General features: G+C 47.1%; 1 protein-coding gene across 1 annotated transcript in view; it reads right to left on the bottom strand.

The window, feature by feature from the left end:
- MFNG (MFNG O-fucosylpeptide 3-beta-N-acetylglucosaminyltransferase) overlaps positions 1 to 21,933 on the bottom strand; it is a 119,777-nt gene that overhangs the window by 25,781 nt on the left and 72,063 nt on the right. The window contains exon 6 of the mRNA XM_086936455.1: positions 1,878 to 2,043. Coding sequence (XP_086792581.1) covers positions 1,878 to 2,043 — 166 coding nt within the window. The remainder of the gene's footprint in view (positions 1 to 1,877; positions 2,044 to 21,933) is intronic.

Genomic DNA, 21,933 nt, shown 5'->3' with positions numbered 1-21,933 from the left:
TGGGAACATCCTGTTCTGCTTTCATGTTATTTACTTTGTAAAGTCATGCTCTGTTTTCTTTTGCTTTGTGGGTCTTCGAATACCAAGAGAACCTAGCAAGTGACTTTTAAGCACTGTTCCTTTTTGACCAGACGACCTATTTGGAAAAAGTGAAAACGTTACAGTTTTAGAAGGACTTCTTATTTTCTAGTTGTAAATGAGCAATTGTTTCTTAACCATTGGGACTCTGGGAAGCATTACCTTCCATTGAATTTTGCTCATCTGTACCATTACCCAAAAGGGATTCTAATGATTCCGTCTGACTGGGACCTGGAATGAAATGGCGTCCCCTTCCAATTGTGAGTCACAATGACTTCAATCACTGCTTTTCCACCACATCTGTAAATAATGACCTGCCTAGTTTTTCAGTAGGCAGCTGTTTTTAGACCTTTTGCAAATGCGCAGTTTTCTATGCAACCTCTTTGTACATAAATCTCTTACTGTTGGCAAACCAGTTGGCGAGCAATTTGATAATCGTGTTTGTCAGCAGTTATAATATTGCATTCAAATTCAATTATCGACCTGTGCATCTCAGGGTTATTCGCACTTTTTCACCAGGGATATTACATATTGCTTTCACTATGTAAATGGACAAGAGAGTGATTCTAAACCTACCACTCTTATGTCATACATTGCCTCAATCCCCAGTTACTTCTTAATCTGCAAGGGGGAGTATTGGGCGCTCATCCAGTTTTGGCTTGTCTAATGTGTGTTCAGAAATTATTGCAAGAAACCCTGTTCTGCTGCTATTGATCAAAATCTCCTATCCTAAGACTCCAAATCTCTTGCCCCACTCTTTCGACTGCCCAACTACCCTGAGCATCCCACTCGCACCAGTACAAACTCTCCTCAACCTGGGAGTCACATTCAATATTGACTTTTCTTTCACGGCCCAAGACTACACCTCAGCAAATTATAGCTCCCACTGAGTAATGCTAGGACTCAAAGTTGGGTTGTGTAACCTTGATTATAACTGGTTGAGCTCAAGAAAACAAAACAAAAATTCCCCGCAATCATGCAGTTAACCTCTTCCATCCCTTCTCTGGATCCTCATCAAACTGAACTCAGATTTTAAATCGCTACAGTATGCTTAAATCAGTAATCCCTACATGGCCACGCTCCTGGGTAGTTGATTTGTTTATATATGTCCAAAGAAGGTCTAAAAGGGCTGTATCAATGCCACTGACTACATATATTAATCACTTTAAATTAATTGTGGTAATTTTTTATTATAAGGATTTCCATATATACGGCTGAAAAATAGCACAAGGCGAGGATAATGAAATTCAACAGTACTGCGAAAGCATGGCTTACATTACAAACAAAGTCTTGCAGTTGCCCATTGTAAATGACAATGCCATTTATTTAACGATTAAGCTATTGGCAATGTAAATAACAATGCCATTTATTTATGATTTAAAGAAAAAAAAGAAAAGTCATGAGCAATGCCAATAGCTCTACCTTTGATGATGCCGAGACCATTGCATTGAAAATGCTTGTTTAACTGAGCCCTCCCTTGACAGACTTGCACAAATGAAAAAATACAAAAGAGTAAACTAAACATTCTAAACCTATGCCAAATGTTATGCAAACGGATATTTAAAAACAAATTAAACTGTCAAGCAATCTCTGTATTACATAACAATTCAAAGCCTGCCTGACACCTTTTTCAAATGAAAATATCCAAAAAACAAACAAACTACGGAGCACAAAGCCACTATAATATGCGAACTGTGAGGCAGTAAACAGGGTTTCTCTCTACATTCGTCTCTCGTCTCTCTTTCTTCTTCTCTCACACTGTCCTCTCTCCCATCAACCCTTAACCCCACCCATCTCACCTGCTTTGACAGCTGGGGTGTGGGGATCTGCGGCAGGTCCTCAAGGTGGGAGTGGAAGAGGGGGCTCCGCTGCAGGCGTACCCCCAGTTTTCTCCCAATGATGTAACCCACGGTGCAGTCATCTGGTAGGTGGATCTGCTCTGACAGCTCCATGAATTGGTGGCCACTGGAATAAAGTACAGGGTTTGGGGTCAGAGAGGTTTTTTTACGAAAAGATTGTGTTTATTGGTGTTTAGTCAGTGAAATAGTACATAACAATCATTAACATACAATAACAGACACAGTATTGTAGAATATAGATAAGGCCTTCTTCTCTCAGAAAAAACGATTTCCAGTATGAGGAGGTAGTAGTTCAGTCCAGGGTAGCATAATTGTCCTCTTGCTCCTCACCGCACATCGAGGCAAGTCTTACAGCAAAAATAAACCTGTGATTTTGGCATTGATTACACATTAATTGAAGAAACTATCATCACAATAGGGCCTGCCATGAACATCACAGTACTGGTGTATTATACAATGCAACATGTCATTGGGCTAGTCATGGAGGGAGGCAAGATGAAGTGGGCAGTCCGACATATGCCCCACCCACACCCTCTTAATGTGAACACCACTATGGCATCGCTACCTCCAGAGTGTCAGTTGGGGTATCTGGTTGATGCGCTAGAAGATAACTTTTGAGAGGGTCCCAAATATCCTTAGGCTGTGATGCCCGGGGAAGTGTTACGGCATAGTTAGTTAATTGTTCCTGGCAGAATAGTAAGTCATTAAGCCAGTCTTTGAACTTTGGCGCTCCTCCCCTACCCAACCTACAAGCCACTCGGCATTTGGCCAGCAACAGAGCACTGGTGAGATATTGGTGGTATGGTTTTGGGATGAGTTTGGTGTAACCTAATAAAGCTATCAAGGGAGTGCGCTCTAAGGAGATTGCTGTCATCTGTTCCATGGCATCAAAGACCTGTACCCAATATTCATTCACCCGTGGACATTCCCAGGCTAAATGAAGGAAGTCAGCTCCCGAAATGCCACATCTCATGCAACTATCTGAGTCTTTTAATTTATATCTATAGATTTTAACTGGGGTGTAGTATAAGCGCTGTAAAAAGGTTATGTGCGTGATGCGCAATCTACCACTGGCAGATATTTGCTCTGTTTGTAGGCAAATGTATGTCCAGTGTTCATCCATCAGCTTGTAACCTTACTCTAAGTTCTAGTTTGCCCGGGAGGGGCAGGGAGATTCCACCTGCTGGGTATGTGTGGTGTGATAGAGCGTGGAGACCAAGTGTCCCGGATAGTCAGCTGATAGCATTAGATGACAGCGTACTCCCAGAGTTTGTCACAAAATTCATGCTGAGCACGGCTGTCATCACCTGCAGAGAGGGGAAACAACCTTTACAATGCAGTCATTACATCGCACCATCCCTTACAACACATGTCACTACAACGCGGCATTACAACGCATACCATTACAACGCATGACACTACATCGTATGTCACCACAACGCAGGCATTACAATGCATACCATTACAATGCATACCATTACAGCACATAGTACCCCTACACTATCCAACACTTACCCTATTGTTGCACCCCCTGGAGTTAGAATAGTAATTTTAACCCCTACACTATCCAACACTTACCCTATTGTTACACCCCCTGGAGTTAGAATAGTCATTTTAACCCCTACACTATCCAACACTTACCCTACTGTTTCACCACCTGGAGTTAGAATAGTAATTTTTACCCCTATACTATCCAATATTTACCTTAAATGCAATGTTATGGTATGCATTGTAATGGTATGCCTGGTAAAGGTAGTATAGGATGTAATGGAATGTGTTGTAAAGGTAGTTTTTTAATATGCGATGTAGTGTCATGTGATGTAATGGAATGCGTTGTAGTGTATGTTGCGATGTAAAAACTGTGCTGTAAGTGCATGCGTTATAAATGTATGCATTGTAACGCCATACATTCGCAGAGAGACATGTCTCCAGTGTCTTGAGCTTAGTCTCTAGTCTACGTAGTGTACAGTGTATATCTCGGAGTACCACTGAAGTTTTCGAGCTGCAGAATCCCCAAATTGTGGCTTTGAATGCCTCCCAAATTGTTTCGAAGCTGTCCACAGAACCCCTGTTTCTCTGAAAGGAGTCCTGAATTTCTTCTCCCAGCTCACTGTGGAATACTGTATCAAGCAGCGCTAAAGGTTGCAATCTCCAGCTGCTGCGCGGAATGCCATATCCCGGGGGGACATTTTAAGGTTTTTTAAATTTTTTTAAAATTTTTAACAAACTTTATTGAACCTTTATTCAGAGTGCATTACATCATAGCAAATGTTCTTGGCATTTTTAATTTTTCATTGTGGTGTTACATGACCCATCATTCACTATGAGTAAGAATACATACTTCAATCTTTGTATCCATCAGTTCCACAACATAAAAAGTACAATGTAATAAATACAGCATGTGAACTCATCCATAATAATTACTAATGCCACTAACGTGCCGTTACATAAATCTGTGTTTTCTCATCCCTTAACTAAATTAACTACCCCCACCCTCTCCCTCCCCCCCTACCTGGTCTGTCCGTGTGTCGTCGTCTATTCAGACTCATATTCATGCGGTGTCATGAGTGTCAACCTATACCTTCGGTGTACTAGGGGCCTTTCCTCATAGTCTACTCTGATTGTCTCTGGCAGTGGGTTGAATGACATAGTGGAACAGGGTAGTAAATCAAGAAATGGAAGAGGGATATCCAATTGCGTGAAGTCTTCTAGCATAATGTCCCAGTCCATGGAGATGGAACGCCTCCGCAACCCCCTTGCCTCCTCCCATCTAAGTGCAGCGCTTTCCGCGTTACCCCATCTGATTACCTCCTCTCTCCATAAATGTAGTGAGGGGCTCCTTGGGAATTTCCATCTCATAGTAATTGCTCTGATCGCCAGTATAAGCGCTAGGTCTAGAAATCGCAAGTGTACCTTTTGAGTTTTGGTGCGCCTGCGTAGACCCAATAGGCCCTCCAATATGTTGTCTGCCATTGGAAGGTGTGTGATTTCTACTAGCATATTGTGAATGTGTCCCCAGTAATCCCTGAGACGTGGGCAAGCCCATAAAATATGTACAAAACCAGCCTCCTCCCCCCCACATCTTGGACAGTGGTTCTGGGCTTCCGGGAACATGCAATGTTCGGGGTTAGGTACGCTCTATGGAGTACCATATGCGGTATAAACTTGAGTTTTGCGTTACGGGAGACCATCTTGGGGTGTTCCAAAATGCTCTCCCAGGCTTTATCAGTATTTTCCATATCCGTAGTGTCTGCCAATTTCCCACGGAGGTCCGTAAGGCAGATAGAGGCCTGCGTTCGGATGCCGGTATATAGCCACTTAACTTGGTGTCCACCCCTCCCCATGTAATAAAGCAAATGTACCATGTCATGCTGTGGAGGCTCACTACGCTGGGGTGTCCATGTAGTTTTGATGTAATGTACTATCATTGTATGCAGTAGGTAAAGGCGATCAGAAGCCCCAGTGATCCTCACAAATGTGCCATGATCCATAAGTACCCCATCCCCAATGAATGAACCCACCTCCGCGACTGGTGGACCATCCACTGGTATTTTCGCCCTTTGGAGCAGCATACCATGTAGCGTACCCCTTTCCAGATCCTGTGTAGTATAATTTATTTCTTGCAAGTTCCTGCCTGCTGTCCAGAAAGACAACCATTGCAGTTGAGATGCATAATAATATGCTAAAAAATCGGGGACTCCTAACCCTCCCCTGTTTGATTTTAGCTGTAATTTCTTGAGACCTACCCTGCGCCTATCACTGCCCCATATAAGTTACACCAAAAGTGTGTCTAATAAGCGAAATGTAGCCTGAGGCACCAGCAGGGGCACATTTACAAAGAAATATAATAGTAGGGGCAGCATCACCATCTTGGAGATGGCTATCCTCCCCATTACGTACAGTGGCAGGGATGTCCAGAAGGAAATACTAGGGCAAAGAAGAGGCGATGGCCTTCATCAAGTTGCCTTCTAGTTGGTCTGCAGGATTCCTATAGAGGTGGATGCCTAGGTACTTGAAAGTATACTGTGCTACTGGTATCTGAAAGGTACCGAATTGAAATACATCTGGACGAAGACCTTTATGGAAATAAAAAGCGGAGAATACCATAGGGAGCGGGCTCGCCTCGCCTTCTAAGTCTCGCAAATACATGAGGATGTCGTCCGCATATATTGAGATAAGGTGTGTAGCATCCAGTATGGGAATTCCCAAACCCTCAGATGACCGTCTCAAAGCTATGGCCAGCAGTTCCACTGCAAGCACAAACAGGAGAGGGGAGAGTGGGGACCCCTGCCTACTGCCTCTGTGCACCGCGTATTCCGAGGAGATCTACCTCCCGGTACATGCCCTCGCAGTAGGGTCGGTATAGAGTAGGCGCACCCACTGCAAGAACTCCTGGGGGAGGCCAAAACACAACAGGGCTGTGAACATGTACTCCCACGTTATGGAGTCAAATGCCTGACGTAGGTCTAACGTCAGACATCCTGCCCTGTCGCATTCGCTGGGAATAGACCTCATTACATGGTGAAGTCCCCTAGTGTTGAGTGAAGTGCTAAGCCTCGGGAGAAACCCGCATTGGTCACTGTGTATAAGAGTGGGGAGAGCCGGGACCAGTCGGTTTGCTAGGGCCTCACTAAGAATTTTGTATTCGGTGGCCAGTAACGACTGTGGCCTGTAATTAGACATCTCTTTAATTTCTCATCCTGGTTTGGGGAGTGACACCACCATAGCTTGCATCGTGGATTGCGGCAAAACACCGGTCTCTCAAGCTATCTTATATAATTCCACCAGCTTAGGTACTAAGACATCCGAATATATCGCGTACAATTCCACAGGTAGGCCGTCTAGTCCCGGGGTTTTATCACTGTTAAGGCCTTTTATCGCTGCTCTCATTTCCTGTTGGGTGATGGGACCTATAAGTTCTTTTCGCATAGCCTCTGGGATCTTGGGGAACTTCAGGCACTGAAAAAGGCCTCCATGAGACCGTCGTCCACATGCAGTGGGGCTTCATATAGGGTAGAGAGATAATTACAAAACGCTTCATTAATCTCACTTTGAATGTGAATCAGTCCCTTCTATTGTGAACAGATACAAGTGATCAACTGCGTCTCTGTGTTATCTCTCAGTATCTGAGCTAGAAACGTTCCGGATTTGCCAGCATCCATGTGCTTCATTTGCGTATACGCTCGGTAGTCCATGACTCTAAGTGTTTACAGAGTCTCTGCGTGCCTAATACGAGCCTCTTGGAGAGATTCCCGTTTTTCGTCATCAGTCATTGCAACTGTTTCTAATCTCTGTCATCAGTGCCTCTGTAGCTATAAGTCTTTTATTCGTTTCTTGGCGTGCCCCTATGGTAGCACTAATTGTCGAACCACGTACCACCACTTTAAACGCATCCCAATCTATGAGGTTGGAAGATGCTGTATTCCAGTTATCTGCAAAGTAATTATTGACAATATCTAGTAATGTGCTCCGAAAGGGAGCGTCTTCTAGGAATTGGGGCCATAGTTTCCAGGTCTGCACCGGGGTCGGGACCCTGCCCCACGTCAGAGTAGCCTTCAGGGGATTATGATCTGAGAATGTCTTGGCTAGATATGTCGACTGGTGTATTTGTGCGACAAATGTGTGCAAACAAAGAAATGTATCAAGCCTGGTGTGAAGCTGATGAACCGGGGAGTAAAAAGAATATTCCTTGTGTGTAGGATGTAACTTTCACCATACATCACGAGACCCCAACCCTGTATCCAAGTGTTCAGGAGTTCAGTCTGTTTGTATGTGCATGGCCCAGTTAAATGGAGGATGGGATCTGTCTAATTCTTTGTCTAGTATCGCGTTGCAGTATCCTCCCAGGATCCAGGGAATGGTATCATACCCCACCAAAGCCCTGCCCAGATCAGAGAAAAATGTGTCTTGGTCGAAATTCGGCGCATATATACAACCAAGGACCATGGGTAGACCATCTAAAGTGCCTTTCAGAAGTATATACCACCTATTATCATCCACCTGCCGCTCAACTTCTTCAAATGGGACTCCATGGCGTATTCATATGGTCGCCTCCCTAGCGAAGGCTGAATAATGAGTGGTATATATTCGGCCTCTCAATTTTTTCCAAGTTTTCCCTGCCTCTGCCTCTGTCAGGTGGGGCTTCTGTAAAAACACAATCTGCACCCGTCTCCTATGAAAGGCATGCATGTATTCTATGTCCCTTGGTCACAGCCCTCGTACATTCCAGGTTAATAGGTTGTATGAGCCTAAGCTGGTTTGTTTACGAGACATATATTCACCACTTGTGTTGTTCTCCGTGCAGGACGAATCCCCTGAGTGTGTATAGACCAGGAAACCCCCATCCCTTGCAAGCTAACCATACACAGCACAGCCAACAAAGAATGCTGAGCCAAATATAAACTGAAAGCTATGAGAACCATAGGACAGTGTATGCGCTTCGTGGGGGGTGCGCACCGTCAACCATACTGTCGTCTATGTAAGTGTAGAACTCTGTTGGCTCTACTGGGCCCCGGGAGGGGTGGTTTCTTTATCTCTCAAGTTATACTTGTCAGTGGGCATTATAGTGAGGGTTACCGTATACAGGACAGTGGGGCCTGCTATAGCGTTCTAACTATTGTTACCTGGGTGTAGCTTTGCGCTTTTAACATCTCATCGGTCTAGATTAATAACGACTGCATAAGTAATGCATGAGCATAACAAAACGGATCATAATACAAACAGTATATACATTGTGATACGCACAGCCCGATCAGTGTAAGAAACAGAAAAAGGATACTGTCCAACGTTCGGCATCAGGTCCATGCTCCAGCGGACAGCATTTTTCAAACTGTTCCCGAGTGGGGAAAGGGTGATTGTAGACTGATGCACATATGGTTTGAAGCGAAACACAATCGATACGCTGTCCGGTTGGAGGGATATAGGAAGGTTTCTGGAGTAATCAACGTGTATTGAACAGGGTGAGGGGTTGGTTTCAGAATTTTGAAATGTGATAAATAAGGAAAATTTTAAAATGGGAAGGAATGGTTGAGGCAAGCTGTCTGTCACTTTCGTAATATATGTATTTACTGCGCTAGGTTTTGCTAAAGTGATAAAATTGTTTCTGTCATCGCACAATATATTTATAACTATATTTATAACTGGTTAGTATTAGGTAATGCTATATTGAAGTGACGAGCAGAATTTGTGATTGTGGTCATTTATTATTCTATTCACAGTGACCCCCGAAGAAGGGCGTTGAGCCCGAAATGCATTGGGTATTTTTTAAAGAATAAACGCTGCCTGACTTGAATTAATGCTTCAGTCCTGTTCATTCAAAAAGTCCGGATAGACGCAGAGTGAACAGTAAAAAATCGGAAATGGCATAGACACACAGCATGTGGACTCGCATAAAAATTTGAGAATAAGTTAAAATGAGTTTGGAATATTATGGAGTACATGGATGAACTTGGATTATGGTGAATAAACAAATAAACATTGGCGGAATTCGCACATTCAGCAGTGCGATTGTTTGGGGCGTGATGAAGCCCCACGGCAGTGATGTTTATAACTTTAGTGCCGATAGGGCATGGCACTTGATTCAATCAGCACGCACTTTTTCGGACATAAGAAGACAAGCTTGAGAAATGAGGAATACAAGGTGTGCATCCTGCCTCCTTTACAGTGTAGACCAGGAAACCCCCATCCCTTGCAAGCTAACCATACACAGCACAGCCAACAAAGAATGCTGAGCCAAATATAAACTGAAAGCTATGAGAACCATAGGACAGTGCATGCGCTTCGTGGTGGGTGCGCACCGTCAACCATACTGTCGTCTATGTAAGTGTAGAACTCTGTTGGCTCTACTGGGCCCCGGGAGGGGTGGTTTCTTTATCTCTCAAGTTATACTTGTCAGTGCGCATTATAGTGAGGGTTACCGTATACAGGACAGTGGGGCCTGCTATAGCGTTCTAACTATTGTTACCTGGGTGTAGCTTTGCGCTTTTAACATCTCATCGGTCTAGATTAATAACGACTGCATAAGTAATGCATGAGCATAACAAAACAGATCATAATACAAACAGTATATACATTGTGATACGCACAGCCCGATCAGTGTAAGAAACAGAAAAAGGATACTGTCCAACGTTCGGCATCAGGTCCATGCTCCAGCAGACAGCCTCATGCAATCCTAGTATGGGGATATTTTATGTCCGCCTCTTAGTTGTCAAACAGGCCATCTCCCGTTTTGGGGGCCGCGGAGTCTGTTGAGATCTTCATGTTGTCTTCTCGGAAGGATCCGGCGACCGCCAATGCCTCTGCCTTGTCCGCCACCTTCTGGGCCTGAGTCGGACCCAGTCTTACAGAATTCCTCGAGCCTCCACCCCTGCCTTGGGGTTGCTGGTGTTGTGACTGTGCAGGGTTATGTCTCACCGAGCCAGACAGACTCTCCTGACTGTGTCCTAAGTCCATTACCTCGAGCCATTCTTCCACATCGTTGGGACTGTCAAAGAAATAAGATTTCTTGTTGTGCATGACTTTGAGCCTGGCAGGGAACAATAGGGTGTATTTGAGTTGTGCAGCTCGTAGTTTTTTCTTTACAGCTTGGAAAGAGGTGCGTTGGTGCTGAACCATGATCGTGTAGTCCGGGTACAATGAAATCCTCTGGTTTTCAAATTGGATGTTCACCTTTTCCCTCGCTTTTTGGAGTAGCATGTCTCTGTCCCTGTAATTCAGAATCTTGACAATCAGAGGGCATGGGGCCCCACTTTTGGCACACCAGTTGGAATCCGGTGTGCCCTCTCCACTCAGAAGTATGGGGACAGACCCTCAGGAGCAACATGCTCTCTGAACCATGTTTCCATAAAATCCTCTGGTCTCACCCCCTCAATTCGTTCCGGCAATCCAATAACTCAGACGTTATTCCTCCTATTGCGTCCCTCCGCATCCTCAATCCGGTCCTGGAGTCCAGTAACTTGGTGTTGTAGCTGTTGTATATGCGTTTCATGTTCTTTGAGTTGAGGGTCGATGCTTGTCAATGCCTTCTCATGATCATGCACTGTATCGGTAAGCTTCCCATGGTCTTTCCGCAGTAGGTAAAGGCTAGTCATGAGGGCCCCTAGCTGCTGTTCCATTAACTTCTGGAGTCTCAGATCTCCTTTAGTATTAAATTCAGTTTCTCCGAGTGGGACTCAGTCGGATTAGTGATTGAAGTGCCCGGCGCTGGTTCTTTATCATTTATCATTGAATTCGGGGGGCCCCCCTCCCGCCACCAGTCGCTGTCCAGAACCTTGCCCTTTAGTCTGCCCATCATGAACTCCAGCTGGTCCCTAGCTAGGGCATTGAGTCTAAGGGCCACTGCTGTTCACAATATGTCACATGGTCTTGACCAATTCTGCAATCTCCACTTCTCACCAGGTAATAAGTCGCTATGTACTCTGGTGAGTGAACGCTGGCGCCTCCTTCCGAGGCACCACTGGTTCTATGCTTCAGCACTCCGGTCGTCACGACAGCCTCCGGTGGTTCTCCTTGTAGCAGGCCATCGTCCGCTTCCCTGCAATGTGACCCGCCTCTACATTGCCCTCAGACCGTGCCTCGGTCGGCTCTGGTGTAGCCTAGCAGGTATCTGATGTGCCTGAAAGAACTCCCGGCAATAGGCCCATAAGATGTCTGTAGGCGGCGGAGGTGAAGTGAATAGCAGAAAGGGCCGCCCACGCCCATCCCGATTTACCACTCCTGTGCTCCTCACTGCCCTGCGGTAATGTGTAGTCTCACCAGGGAATACATTACAGTTCACTACTGCGCTCTCATGTCTGTAGTGGTCGCCTCACACCACCTCGTCACCACCGGCACTGTGTCACCGTGCCTCAATTTTCATAGTAGCCCCCGGGGGTCCACCCTACAACAGGTCGTCACCCGTTATTCTGTAATTACAGCTACCTCAGTATCCGTCTTCTCAGGCAATCCTAGTGCAGTCCAGCATGCATCGGGCATTCCCAAAATAACTCCTGGTAGTGTGTGGGGAAGGTGGGTGTTGTTGGGGGAGTCCGCCCACGTCTTTCAGCCGAGCAGCATGCCATGGGGCTATTGGGGGAGCCCACTCGCATTGCCCAGCCGGGCGCCACCGCCAAGAGGTATTTCCCGCACTGTGGATCCAGGTCCGTGCCTACATGCAGTTTCCCCCACTGCTCTGCCTTACAGGGTGTCAGCAGGCCGTGGAGGCGAGGCAAGGGGTAGAAAGGGCCACCCACTCCCAGCCCGATGCGCCGCATATGCGCCTCTCACCCCCCTGTGGTAATACATTGTCCTTCAGCAGGTCAGGATCAACTGCCGATCTCCGGTGCTCAGACACTCAGACGCCTATATGCCGGGAAGCCGCAGCCGTCACCATCTGCAGTTGCGTCCCCTGCCACCCGTGCCTGATCATAGGCATCGAGAGTCGCAGTCCGTCTTGCGGTCTTCTTCGGCTCTGCTTCTAGGCCGCAAGTCTCATAATCGACTCCCAGTTTCCGTGACCCCTCTCTGCAGTCTTTGCACCGGGATCGGGCTGGATTTCGTCGTCAGGCAGCAACGTGTAGGTGTCAGAACCTCCTAGACATTGTTTAGAATCCGCACTGCTGTGAGTTTTCAGGATATTCCCCCCCAGGGTCCTTATCCTCACCAGGTCACGTCCGCCATCTTAGGAGGTCGGCCACGCCCGTGACAAGTGTAAGGTTAACAGGGGAATGATCGGAGTATGTTCTAGCTAAATGCGTGATATATTTTAATGATGGGCCTAGGCCACGGGAGAGTAGACAATAATCTAAGCGGGCCCAAGATGCAGCCTGCACAATAAAATGTGTGTCTTCCAATATTTGAGGATTGGTTGTGGCGCCAATCGTCGAATAATCTGTTATCCGCCATTATGCCCTGTAGGACTTCATGCAAACTATTATAATGATGAGGTGCTGGGTTGGACCTATCTACGGCAGGATTAAGGGCAACATTAAAATCCCTCCCCCCATATTATATAAGTAGAGCCGATCTCTACGATCTTGCCCCGAGCGTGGCAAAAAAATCAGGGGTGTCGACATTAGGGCCATAGCAACATACCAAAGTAACCGACTCTATACCCAACCGTCCCCAAACAAGGCAATATCACCCATGGTGATCTAGTAATGTCCCAGCTAGGGCAAAAGGGGTCCGTTTTTTAATAAGCATGGCCGTCCTTCTGGCATACAAGGAGTACGATGAAAATATCCTGTGGTCAGTCCATTTATGTGCGAAAGTAGCGGTGTGTCGGGGATTAATGTGTGTTTCTTGGAGCAGGGCAATATGGATCTGGTGTCAGTCTAAATATGCTAGTATCTGGCGGCGTCTCCATGGATCACGTAACCCCCTAACATTCCAAGTGATGATCTGCAATTTCTGTTGAGGTGTCAGGTTAGCCATGCTACCTATTGGTATCCAGTAGTCAACACGGTAGACCTCTGACGTTTGCAGAGAGAATAGAAAGGCAACCATATTTCTATCTGTCATGTTGTGTCGTACATATGGTAAAGAAGTCAAAAAGAAACCCCCATCCCCCCCACCCACTGAAGCATCCCAAACATGCCAGCCATATCTTCCCCACCCCCCACCCAAACACCCAAATACTTTCAAAACAAATTGCATGCAGCTTTGCAGCAAAACTCGAAGGGGGAGCATCCTCGGGGTGGGGGGGGGGATCTCCTAGGTGCATGCATCCTCCCCATCAAAAAGTCAGTGGGATGGTAACGATAACCTCTAAGTTGTCTCCTTGGCCCAGTGTCTCACTTATCTGGTTTGCAGGGGCAAGTGCCCCACACTAGTAGGCGCACAGTTCAACATTCCTGTGGCGTCATGTCATCGTAGCATCTTGAATATCTCTGGAGATGTGCTCCCCCTGCTGCAAATGACAAATTACTCTGTAGTCGGTGATGCCGACCTGGCTGAAGCGACCGGCAGGGCAGAGGCTGCATTCTGGCGTTTGAAGCGTTTCAAGAATTGGTGAGTAATTCTCAGATGGGCCAGATATAATAGCACATATTTGGGCTTGACATAGCTTTTGTTTGGCAGGGAGGAACTTGCGCCGCTCCTCTTGTACAGCTGCTGTGAAGTCTGGATACATGGTGAAAGCATTGCCCTCAAAATTAAGCAGTCGTTTTTCCCGGGCCACTCTGAGGGCAACATCTCGGTCCTGATAATTTAGGAGCTTACCAATGATCGGTCTTGGCATACTCCCTGGTGGTGTTTGGGGTCCCAAGACCGATGTGCACCTTCGACAATGAAGTGAGAAGAGAGGGATTCAGCACAAATTGTGGCCAGCAACAGTCTTTCTACATACTCTTCCATTTTGCCAGTGTTTGTACTTTCCAGGATGCCAAGGACGTGTATGTTGTTATGTCTTTTTCTCGCCTCGATCTCTTCGTTTTTCGCTGAAATGATTTTCAGAAGTTTGTCCATTTGCACCACATTTGTCTGGATATGTGACATGGTGCCTTCAGCTTTGGAGATACGGTCCTCTGCTTCTTTAATTAGTTCTTCATGGCCATCTAGTTTGTGAACTATGGCATCCATTCGCGTGGTCATGGCATCCATTTTATCCGCGATAGTAGTGAGTCCTTGCCTGACCTCTAGGAGAAAGTCTTTCATATCTTCATCTGGCGATGGAGACGTCCCTGGGGCAGTTTCGCCACTGTTTCCTTCAGACTCTTCCTGGTGCAGTTGGGCGCTTTTTTTTATTTCGAACGTCAGCCGTGACTGTTTTGCATCGGTCTTTCCCAATTTCAGTATGTTGCAGCTGTGGAATCAGCGTCTGTCTCTGGGTTTGCGTTCCATGGTCCACCTGAACAGGGAACGAGGAGCTTGAGTTGCCCATGGTCTTCAACAGCAGCAAGGGCAGAAGATTGTGTCATGGCCGCATATATATTCGTGGGAGTGAGTCCCCCTTGTAAACTCCAAGTGCGCGGCGTCAACTGTGCATTGGGCCACCACCACGTGTGTTGTAGCAGGTGTGTGTCACAGTTAGCCAGTAGCGCCATGGGGAGATCCCACTATCCAGGAAGACTTGAACTAGTTTAGCTATGTGGCACCCCAAGGATCAGCATGGGGATTGTGCCAGCGAGCATGGTAATGTAGGAGTAGAGTGTAACTGCTGTGAGGCACCTTGGTAGTGGCTGATGCTAGATGGGAGCTTTCCCACACTGGGGACAGTGTCACAGTATTCTAAGCAACAGTCAGTAGGTATTTGCACAGGGCCCTGAGAGCGAGCCCTGAAGTACTGTATGGGTGTCTCTTAGGCTGTAGGGGCGTCACCAGCGATAGTTCAGCACGGTAACAGCACCCGGGTCCAGGATGCGCAGGGTAATGGCCACCGCAGTATCCCCCGCAGCAGGTAGGCTGGCCGCCAAGGCCTTTCAAATGCAGGCTCTCCAGAAACGACACCCATGCCACACGCACCATGATCGCGAGGGTAGGCACCGATGCAGCAGCACAACCGCTGCTAGCCATGCAGGGAAGCAGATCATTGCGGTGCCGCTTGTGGTAAGTCCGCCACCCGGGGGTCCGTGACAGTTATGGCACGCTCCGCGCCACAGAGGCAAATGAAGGGCGGTAGAAAGGAGATAGAGAACTGCTGCAGCTCCGGCCTCGGGAGGCGCGTTTGCCAGTCTACGCCTAGGAGGATATCATGCATTCACCGCTTATCGCCAATTTCCTAGAGTGCGAGCCACCCCAGTCAGGGCCGACTCACCTCGTGAGTGCCGCGGTGCTCGCATAGCCCACCTCACCCAGCGGCAACTCCGGGCAGAATAGGCCCTCCCAGCGGCGGTATCAGGATCTGCTGACGGCGATGGAACAGTGCCAGCCTTATGTCCCAGATTCTCAGCCCCAGTGCGTGGTGCTACAGGCAAGCAGTGGTTATCGGGTGATTAATTCCATCTGGGCAAGATAAATGGAAAGATAGTTTCGCCGAGCTGCAGGAGCCTCACTGCAGTGCTGCTGTCTTGCTCGTGCGCCACCTAGCGCCCCCGGGGTCAGAGAGGTTTGAGGAGTTGGGGGTAGGGAGTCAAAGGGGCTTTGGAGAGGATATGGAGTCAAAGGGGCACTGGGGGTAGTCGGGGAGTCAGAAGGAGCCTGGGTGAGATCAAGGAGTCAAAAGAGTTTTGAGGAGGTGAGGTTATGGAGTCAGATTGTTATTGAAAAGAGGTTATGGGGTTAGTAGGATGTTGAAGGGCTGAGGTTAGTTAGTCAGAGATGCTTTAGGTGTGGTAATTCAAGGGTGTTGAGTAGAGTTGTGAAGTCAGAGGACCATTGATGAATGGAGAATGGACAGTCAAAGGGATTTGGGTAAGATGAGGTTGAGGAATGGGATGGACTTTGGAGACTTGAGATGAGGGATTCAAATGTGCAGTGGGGAGGGAAAATTAGGGAGTTAGTGGGACTTTGAAGAGGTGAGATGGGCTTATTTACGTACGATTAGGAAATCAGACATGCTTTGGGGGGCTTGAAGATGTTAAAGGTATCCTTGGTAAGGCTAGTTAGTCTTAATGGTTTAAATCTTTTATTTAGATTTTGTCAAACATGAACAGTACTCGTCTCCCAAGGTATTTTGAACAACATGGGTAATAAGAGCCCCGAGTGAGTAGAATGCCCACGCTGGGGATTCCAAGCAACTCAACGATATACAAAAACATAAAAATGAAACTTACGCTATACCCTCCACCCTCCCATCCCTCGTCCATCAGGGTAGTGAGTGTTCTGGGTACTGACCAGAGCCAGTAGGTGAAAGTCAGTTTAAGTAGCTGTTTGCTGTTGATCTGAGAGTGTCAGATACCAGTGGCAAGTTGCTTCCCGAAATTCTGAGGCAAGAAGAGACAGAAATGGTTGCCTGAAGTCTCTGAACGTGGAGCCTTTCCCTGCCAGTGTGAGAGTCATTTTCTCCATCTCTAAAGCATGCCATAGTCGCTGCAGCCAGCCTATAAATGAGAGGGGGATCTGGGGTGTGCGCCAGTGAGTCAGGATGTTTTGAATTGCTGAGCCTAGAACTATTGCGATTAGGCGGCCTCTTCGGGATTTGAGAGGATATTGTCAAGGGATTCGGGAGACCTAGTATAACGTAGGCGGGGAACCTCGGTATTTGTGTGTCAAGATGGTTATACACTTCATCGAGAACCTGAGTCCAGTAGGATTGTAGATGTTCGCAGTCCCAGAGGATATGCACTAGAGTGCCGGTTTTTCCACAACCCCTCCATCAATCTGCACTCTGTCGTGGGTCAGCTAAGTGGATGCGTGCATGAGTCTAATACCAATATGTGGCTATTTTCGTCATTGTCTCGGTCAGTCCCGTGTGATAGGCTGAGTGGCGGGCTCTGTAATTCCCCCTCCCACTCTTTGTACCTATGTGACCTACCAAGGTCTCACGCCCAGCGGGCCCGACTGTCGCTGTACATATGTATGTTTCTGGTTAGTAACATTTTATACAAGTCAGAGATAAGTTTCCTGTCTGATGTGCGCATGAGAAGCCATTTTTCGTATGTAGAGAGAGGCTGGTGAGCGTGCATTATAATAATCGGATGTAGTGCCTTGTGTCAAACCTGTAGATACCGTAGTCGCTCAGTTTCAGGAATCCTGTACTCCGATTTTACCGGTTGAAATGAAATGATCCTGTCTAGATCGAATAGGTGACCCAGAGACTTGCAATCCATGGAGCTCCAGTTTGCACCTACTGCTTAGCCCATGCCCGCTTGAAAGTCTGGATTGTCGAAGATTGGGGTGAGCGGCAAGGGAAATGTAGTTGTTATGTTTAGTGCTAGTTCTATCCCAGGTCTCCAAGGACACCCTTGTAATTTATGATTCGTGGAGATTAGGAGATCTGTGCGCCTTTCGAAGGAAGGGGACCTTCTGAAGGGACGTGGCAGCTACCGCCCGATCCTGAAAGAACCAGTGCTTTTCGGATTCCAGTCGGTTCCATTCAACCAGGTAATACATTTGCGTTGCTTGGAAATAAAGCTGAGTTCGGGTACTCTGAGACCGCCGTCCTCAGGAGGTAGGACGGCTATAGCGTGTTTCAGCCGAGGTCTGCGGCCTTGCCATATAAATTGATCCAGCTCTGATTGGGTCTGTTGGATCCACCCAGTGGGAGGATGGAGTGGCAAAGTTTTTAATACATATAATATCTGGGGCAAGATGGTCATTTTGATGAACGCCACTCTGCCTAGCCATGGGAACGGGTAGCCATGGGAACGGGTAGTGTTTCCATTGACTAAATTCTGAGCGTATTCGGGCTCTTGGTTGGGCATAGTTGATGGCCGCCGTAGCCGGGATGGAAGGGGCCAGTTGAATCCCTAGATAGGAGATTGAGCTTTCAGACCATTGTACAGGATATTGCCCCTGGAGACACACCTGAGTGGAGGGTGACAGGGAGAGGTCCAGCGCAACGGATTTGTCTAAATTAACTTTAAACCCGGAGGCCTGCGCAAAGCATTCCAGCTCCAGGAAGCAGGCTCTCAGTGCTGGAACTGGGTTTGATAGGGAGATCAGGACATCGTCCGCGTACAGACTGATAGTATGGATGTCACCCAAATTTAATCCCTGTTATCAAAGGGTTGTGCCGGATTCGGTGGGCCAAAGGCTCCATATAAAGTGCTATAGGGAAGCGGGATGATGTGTGACCTTTTACCCGAATCGTAGCTGTAGGGAATCAATAACAATTTAAAATGCACGTTCTCAGTTTATCCCCCATTCCCACCCGTGAGAGCCCTTGTTCCAAGTAAAGCCAATGCACCCATCGAAGGCCTTCTTTGCATCATTGGTGAGCCTTATATACTCCCCTAGTGTCTGGTAGACCTTCTTTATGAGGTGGAGAGCTCGTTTGTTATTGTCACTCGTTTGGCATTGGGGGATAAAGCCCACTTGGTCTGGGTCTATTAACCATGGCATGTGGGGCCCCAGGCGAGCTGCCAATATTCAGGTGTATAATTTGATGTCAATGTTAAGGAGAGAAATCGGACGATACGCTCCACAGACTGTCTTGTCTCGCCCTGATTTCGATATGACCACTATAGAGGCTTCACGCATGTCCTGGGAGATCGCCCCTGTTTGGGCAAAGGAATTGAGCAAAATGTTTTATAGAAGACGGCTGAGTGCCATCGGGTCCTGGGGATTTCCCTAGTTTTAGGCGTGAGATGGCCCCCACGACCCTCTCTATTCTAATGTCTCTTTCTAGGTGATCACCCTGTGTTTTAGTTAAGGAGGGTAGGTCGGCTTCTGCTAGGTAGGCATTGCCATGGGCATTATCTAGTGGCAGTTCTGTATAGAGTTGTGCGTAAAAATCCCGGTAGGTTCCAGCGATCTCAGAGTCCTCCTAGACCCGCCTGCCATCTCCCCATTGAAGTTCCCGAACCCCTTGTTTCTGTCTGGCCTCTCGAAGTTTGTGGGCAAGGAGGCACCCACATCTGTCCCCCTAGTGTAGAAAGTGTGACGCAGCCTGAGGCTGCAAATTCCGCCCTGTCCTGATCCAGCACGTCAAGTTGCTGTCGCATGGCCCGTAGTTGTCTCCATACCCTAGGTGTCCCTGTCCTCTGGTGCATCTGCTCTAGTTCTTTCGTTTTTTGCGTGAGGTCGTCTCTCTTCCGCTGTGAAGATGGGAACAAATTCCGCTTGTATAACTGCTTTGAGTGCTGCCCATTGTGTTGCGATGGAGGTGTCCTGATTGGAGTTGTGTGAGAGGTAATCTTTAATGGCATGTTGTACCTGCTGTACGACATCTGTGCGGTGTAGGAGAGTGTCGCGCAGGCACCAGTGAGGAGTAGGGCATTGTAGAGGAGAAAGTGTGAAGGTAGCTATTACTGGTGCGTGGTCTGAGAGTGAGGCAACCCCTATTTCGGCAGTAGTCAGGAGTGTGTGCAGGGGTGACATACCCAAGAAATAGTTGAGCCTAGCATATGTTTTGTGAGCACTTGAATAAAAGGAATATTCACAGCTGTGGGGGTGGGAGCAGCGCCACAGATCCTTTAGGTCTAGGTCTTGTAGTCGAGCTAACCCTGCTGTTGAAAGCGCTCCTGTCTGGCCTGTGCGCTGGCACAATCTGTCCAATATGTCGATTCAGATCCCCACCCAACAGTATTCGGCGCTCAGCTGTAGGTGTGGCCTCAGTGAGTGCTGCATGTATACATTTCTCTTGCCCTTCGTTAGGGGCATATATCGACCAAATAGTGAATGTCAGGCCACCTAACGTGAATAGATAGGTGAAGAGCCTCCCTTTGATTTCGGCCTCCTTCTGGAGGATTTTTTCCTGAAATGTGCGGGAGACCATGATAGCTACCCCGGCCGATTTAGCTGGGCCTGAGAAAAACATTTGGATCGGGAACATGCAGGATTTGAGGCGGTGGCAGTCTTTTGACAAAAGATGCGTCATCTGTAGGAGGCATATGTCAGCTTTGGTATTATCGAGGTAGGAAAGGACCGCCCTGCGTTTGACCGTGTTCTTGAGTCCCCGCACGTTTTGGGTGAGGATTTTAAGAGTGGTTGGTAGTATCTATGTGGATGTGAAGGCAGCAACCGCAATAGCTAGGTGCACAAATGGCCTCCAGCGTTGCAGTGGTCTAGCCAGTGGAGCAGGGGGGAAGCCAAGGTAGGTGTCTGTGCGATTAGGCGAGTGGATGGTCGAGGGATCCCATAACCAACGTTTTAAACAAGCATTTGCAATGCAATAGGTCTCGCATTTATCAGAGTTTGAGCTATTGACATTGTAAATGAAAATGCCAATAGCTCAAAACTATCGCAGATACAAGACCCATTGCATTGCAAACACGTGCTATAAAACTTTTAAAAAGCGTTAGGAGAGAGAGCGTCCTGCCAACAACAGCAGGCAGGACATAGCTATTTGAGAAAATAGTGCTCGGAGGCTGTAATTAAAGCCTACTGAGCAACACGACATGTAACGGGGTGTCGCCATGGGAGGTTACAAAATGAGACAAGGAGGGACTACTAAGCCTTTTAACCCATGAACAGCTACAGTTTACAGTGGCCAATGGAAAATGTGGGAGGAGCGTCAAGTCCCTAACTCAATACAGCATGCTTTGCAGAGCAGGGCATGCTCTGCACAGGCTCGACCCAAAAATAAAAAGCGAAAGGTATAACATCTCCCAAAAACGACAATGCCTGAGCAGAAACCAAATACCTGTACTGTGAACTGTAGTCTAGTACTCTATCGACTTCATTACAGAGTGCTTGCATTAATGCCAGAGACCCAGTTGGCATGGAGAAACAAGCCATGAACATCAAAACTAATGAAGGTTTTCAAAACTAGCACAGTACAAACTGGCAAAGCTGTTTACACAATCTGAACGGCTCCATCAACAGAGCATGTGAAATCACACGGAGAGTAAACATTGTACACTGAGGCCTTGAAACCCTGCACCTTCGTCTCACAAAACTTCAAAGCTTCGGGGAGTAGATTGTACCAAAACACAGTGGACTGGTAGGGTTTTCACCTGACCACTTTTTACCGGCATGATTGTTTTTTAACCAACCGGTACATAAATTAGAAAAATCATCTAAAGCTGTTATCTTTCCCCCTTATCAGTGCATACTTTGAACGGTAAATAATTCTATTTAAGTACCATGGCCGGGCCTTTACCAAATCTTAAAATGTAAACAAATGGCATGTCATTTTCTCTGGAAAACACACTGAGGAGAGATTGGAACGTAATGCTTTGAAACGTGAAACGATGATGTGCTAGCTACCATTAGTATCAATACGTTCATGACATTTCCCTGAGTTCTAGCAGCAAGCTTACGTTATGTAGGTTCGCAAATTTCAAAAGGCGCACGAATACCCGTGGTTGTCTTGGCGCTGGTGGGTTAGCAGTTTAGGTAATTAATTCATTAATTAATAGTTTGAGCATTTGAACGATTTCGTTCTGAAAACATCAGAGCTCTGAAGTTACCCGTTTCTGTGTGTAAGTAGTTCATCCAGGCCAGCTTTTTGGTGACTTCTGAGTTTTGTAGTCTTGTT

The sequence above is a fragment of the Lissotriton vulgaris genome, chromosome 1_1 (genome assembly GCF_964263255.1).
Source record: "Lissotriton vulgaris chromosome 1_1, aLisVul1.2, whole genome shotgun sequence".
Taxonomy (NCBI): domain Eukaryota; kingdom Metazoa; phylum Chordata; class Amphibia; order Caudata; family Salamandridae; genus Lissotriton; species Lissotriton vulgaris.
This window is presented reverse-complemented; position numbering and strand designations above follow the sequence as displayed.